General features: G+C 36.1%; 1 protein-coding gene across 1 annotated transcript; it reads right to left on the bottom strand.

Moving 5' to 3' along the window:
* Window positions 1–1203: 1203 nt before the first annotated feature.
* LOC100761874 (olfactory receptor 7G3-like) lies at window positions 1204–2169 on the bottom strand. Its single transcript, XM_027411637.1, has one exon. The coding sequence runs from the start codon at window positions 2167–2169 to the stop codon at window positions 1204–1206; it is 966 nt and encodes a 321-aa protein (XP_027267438.1).
* Between the last annotated feature and the right edge of the window lie 3335 nt (window positions 2170–5504).

Here is a 5504-nt window from a genome sequence, read left to right as displayed (position 1 = left end):
TTGCCTTCATCTGCCCACAGCAAGCATTGAGTGCATGTGAGGGTCAGGCATGCATGCAGGCAAACACTCCCACACATAGAATAAAAATAAATATATCTTCACAAAAGAAAATAATAAGGTAATCAAGATAACCAATGAACATGAGTGTCGGGAGTCTGACGCCTGCATAGTGTGCCATGTTGTTTTACAATAAACTATTTCATACACAGAAAGATTATGTTCTAAAATAATGGGGGAATATATATTACAGCAAGTTCCCAACCCAGTAGCATAATCTCTTAACAAATGAATACTATCTACAGGATATAAGTAAATACACTTTAATATTTATTTTTATTTATTTACTTTTATTTATGTGTATGTACATATGTATATATAGGTTTTTGCACATGCCAGTGTTCTTGTACACAGAGACCAGAAGAGGATGGAGGATCTTCTTGAGCTTTCATTAGTGGGTAGTTGTAAACTATACAATGTTGATGCATGAAACTAAATTAAGGTCATCTGTAAGAGCAGTACATGCTTTTATCCACAGAACCATCTTTCCAGAACCTTTAATAAATTCCAATATGACTTCATTTATGCATCATTGGCACTATATGTATGTGAGTAGCACATTCTACTTTTATTATCCAAAGGAAACAATTTCACTAAGTGACATATTTTTCAGATCACCTAAAATGTTCTTTAATAATTTCTTTATTTATTTATTGAGTGTGTGTGTGTGTGTGTGTGTGTGTGTGTGTGTGTGTGTGTGTGTGTGTGTAACATTATGCATGTTGAGGTCAAGAAACAACTTGTGGGAGTAAGTTCTCTCCTTCCATATGGGGTCTGGATATGGAACTCATGGCCTCAGGCTTGGAGGCAAATATCTTTACCCCGAGTCATCTTACCAAAAGCCAGTTACAATCATACATGCATATATTTATATTATATCTAGTTAACAAGTAATCAATGCAACATTACACTATGACAGAATAATATAAGGACTAATTTAATATTTACTTTAGAGAGAACTAAATAGCTGGATAGCTTATCGTCAAGGGATACAAAGCTACAACATGACACAAATAGAATTTACATTCAATTTGTCCAAACCACAGTTCTCATGTTTAAGTAGACATATGGATTCATGTACTCAAACCCATTCGTGTAGCATTCTTGATCCCTTACTATTCATACTTTAGCACATCATGTGGCATATCAAAGGGAAGTTGTTATTCTACAGAAGAGTTTCTTGAAAGCCCCTACCATGTCTTTATTCCTCAAGCTGTATATAAAGGGATTCATCATGGGAGTGACAACTGTGTACATCACTGAGGCTATTGCACTCTTCCTAGAGCTGTGAGAGCCAGCAGAACTCAAATACACACCAAATCCTGTCCCATAGAACAAGGAAACCACTATTAAGTGTGATGCACATATGGAGAAAGCTTTGTATTTTCCAGCAGCTGATGGAACTTTTAAGACAGAGGAGATAATTCGAGTATAAGAGAAAATTATACCAGATAGTGGAAGAACACCCAACAGGCTTGTCACCAAATATACCAGAATGTTATTGATGAAAATATTAGAACATGCAAGCTTGAGAATATGAGCAAGTTCACAGAAAAAGTGAGGAATTTCTACCTTTGTGCAGAATGACAGGCGCAGTGCCATCAGAGTGTGCAGCAGAGCATCAAGGATACTTATCAATAAGGACAAAAGAACCAGTAATCCACAGACTTTGGGGTTCATGATAACTGTGTACCTCAGTGGATGACAGATAGCTACAAAACGGTCGTAGGCCATCATTACCAAAATTCCATTTTCCAATCCAGCAAAAGTCAGAACAAAGCAGATTTGTGTAAGGCAGCCTGTATAACTGATGGAGCTTACCTGGGCTTTTATGTTTACCAGCATTTGGGGGATGGTGGTTGTGGTGAAACAGATGTCAATGAAGGACAGGTTAGAAATGAAGAAGTACATGGGGGTGTGGAGATTGGAGTCATAAACAGTAGCCAGTATAATGAGAAGATTCCCAGTCATTGTAATCAGGTACATGGATAGGAATACTCCAAATAGGACAGGCTGTAGGTCTTGGTTATCTGAGAGTCCCAGGAGATAGAATTCTGTAGATTCTGAAAAGTTTCCTGTTTTCATGATGTTGCTATGGCTGATAGAAAACATTAGGGGGATACTGTAAAGAGGGACTTCTTTCTGATATATATTACAAACTAAATTATTGAAAAACTGTTTTTCATGGTTCTCATTCTTCACCCTTTTCCTTACTTTGTATTTCCTTCAATCCTCACCACTCTTTCAATTTTTCTCTGTTTTAAAAATTCTAATTGTCACACACTAGCTGTACTTATCTCAAAGAAGAATACTGTGTACTTTACAGAAATATTTATCTATATGTACATTCTTTATGATGAAAATATTTGTACTGATTAAATTGTTTAAACAAGAATTATCATATCCAGCACCTAATACATTTATTGCTCTGTTTGGGTGAAAGCATGAAAATGAAACAATTGACATGTAACTACTTTAAAATGTATAAATACCTTTTTAGTATTTTTCATACAGGATCTCACTACATAGACATTGGCTGGCCTAGAATTCATTGTGTAGACTGGGCTGCCCTTGACCCATAGAGACTCACCAGCATTCTCCTCCTTAGTGCTGGAATTAAAGGCATCTAGCACCATGCTGTGTTTTAATCCATATTTAGACAAGGTCTTGTACTGTAACCTCCCATTGTGTATATCCTATGACTAAATTTAAGCTCAGAATAATAGTTTTTAGCTGTCCTTGAACTCTTTTTTGATTTGTTTCTCTGTCTTTAGGGCCCAGGCAATAAGAGTATATGCCACCTCATCTACCCTAGAAATTTATTCTGACACATATTAACCATAGCTATTTAGGATTAGAAATAATGATTTGGATATAAGGATTCATTGTGTAGAGGTCACAGTATTTGTATTGATCAAATGAACTAACTCAGAAATTTGTACATTCATCATTTCTTTGTTTAGAGGAATTTAAAATTCTTTTTTAGGAATTTGGAATTGCACAAATTTGTTTTCTTCATACTGACTCTAAGTATGCAAATCTGCTTGAATTGTAACTCATTGTTTACTTTAAGCAGTAATCAATCCTGCCTTAATCTCCCAAGTGGTCTAATTTCAGATACATGTCCAGCCTCCTAATTGAATTTTGGTAAATGTGTTTGACAATTTTATTTTCTATTTGTACAATTTCAAGTATTGGTACTTATGGACAGCAAAGCAGAAAGGAAGTATTACCCTGATCTTTATGTTAGTTGTAAGCAAATAATAATAGACAAGTGGGGCTGAAAGAGAGGGATCAGTAGTAAACAGCACTTGCTGTTTTCCAAAGGAATTTGTTTGTAGCTCCAGCTCCAGGGTATCCAACAATTCTGGCCTCTTTGGGCACACACACACACACACACACACACACACACACACACACACACACACACACAATCACAACTTAAAATTTTAAATAGCTATCAGGTAATTTAAAAGGATGTAACATAATCTTTGCTTTGAGCCAAATGCTGCCTGCTTCCTCTTTCGGGAGTAAAGATTTCTGTGGCAGCATTGTTGTTCTGTAGTGTAATTTCTGATTACTTTTGTGTGGATCTGCTCAAAACTGGTTCTAAGATTCTCCTGAAACTAAATTTGGATTATCTTTGTTGCTGAAAGAATTAGCATAAAGCTGGTAAGCTCCAGTCTTGACAAGATGGCTAGCAGGCTAAGTCACCCATCTTAGCTGCTTCAAAGGGAGTTTGTAGAGAAACATAATTAGAAATCCCCATGGAAATGAGTATGTTTTAGAGTTATTAAGGGACCCAGAGACACATATCTATTTGGTGTTTTGTCAAAAACTTGCTGCAAGATTTCACTGTATATGAAATCCCACAAGCTTTCCTTGAGTTTGAAATCACACAAGCAATGAGATAGAGAATGACTTAATACTGAACGGAAATAACATTGCTAAGAGTTCCCTCACAGGAAAATAATTCGAAGATGTATTCCATTTTTATAAATTAATCATAGTTTTTTTCTGAGGAAAAAAAGTAATATATATTGTTATGATAAATCTTTCCACCAAAAGCTGTCTGAGCCCCATCGCCATGTGTGATCCTTACTCCAGCCACCAGCCCGAGTTAGGCCCAAATGAATACACAGAGAGACTTGTATTAGTTACAAAGCTGCTTGGCCAATGACTCGGATTCTCATCTGTTAGCTCAGTCTCAATTACCATACATCTATATATTTTATGAGACTTATCTGATGCCTTATTGGTGTCCCCCCTTGCTGATGAATTACATCCCGCCACTGGAGCAGGAACGGGAAAAGAGAGCAACACTTCCTTTTTTCTCTTCTTAAATATGAGTCTCCTTGCTATGTCACTTCCTGTCTGGAACACCACTTCTCTACTACATTTCCCAGAATCCTCTTTGACTCCTAGTCCAGCCTAACCTGCTGTCTCATTGGCCAAGCAAGTACTTTATTTAACAATCAATAAGATAAACATACACAGAAGTATTTCCCCCATCAATATATCACTCTAAACCAAGGAGGTAGAAAAGGGATGTTTGTAGACATTCTGGGAAGAGGAGTTAGATGGTAGAATAGTGGTAGATATGCTCAAGAAAAATTTCAAGGAAGAATTGAAAATATATTTTTAAAAAATAAAAAAATAAGACAGTCCTCATTCTGATTATAGAGGAAGTACAGTTAAGGTACCTTCTCCAATACTGTCACTGATGGAAGCAGATGCAAAGATCCACAGCTAAGTACTAGGCCAAACTGCTGGAGTCCAGTTGGAGGGAGAGAGAGATGTGATAATATAAGAAAAAGGGTGAAGATTATGTTGGGGCAACCTACAGAAACAGCTGACCTGAGCAATGACTGTGCATCATTTTTCTGTCTGGTGGATAGTGAGGAAATCAGATCCCCTAGAAGTGCAGTTACAGAGGCATGAGCTGTACTATGGATGTTGGTAATTGAACCTAGGTCCTTCAGAGGAGCAGCCAATACTAATAATCACTGACCCATCTCTTCAGTCCCAAAAACTTTTTTTAATAACACTTTATTTCAAGCAGTATTGAAAGTAAAAATAAAAAAAAGTGGTAAAGAAGGCTTCAAACCATTGTCTTGCCTGCTGAAGTTCAAATTCAAACATTGTATTGTACATGCAACTTGCTTCTGGTTTGCTTTTACTTTTTTGAGATTATAATATAAACACAGCATTTCTTCCTTCTCTTTCCTCCTTCTAAAATCTCCCATATATCCTTCATTGACTCTTTTTTCACTAATTGCTACTGCATGCATATATATATATATATATATATATATATAATATATATAGTATAACCTGCTCAGTCTGTTTATGTAACTTTTATTATGTTTTCAGAGCTAACCATTTTATAATGAACATCCCACAGAGAAATTTTAAATACATGGTGGGATGTAAATGCAAATATAAAA

Source organism: Cricetulus griseus, chromosome 4 (assembly GCF_003668045.3).
Source record: "Cricetulus griseus strain 17A/GY chromosome 4, alternate assembly CriGri-PICRH-1.0, whole genome shotgun sequence".
NCBI lineage: Eukaryota > Metazoa > Chordata > Mammalia > Rodentia > Cricetidae > Cricetulus > Cricetulus griseus.
Note: the sequence above shows the minus strand (reverse complement) of the source record. Positions and strands in the feature narration are given on the sequence as shown.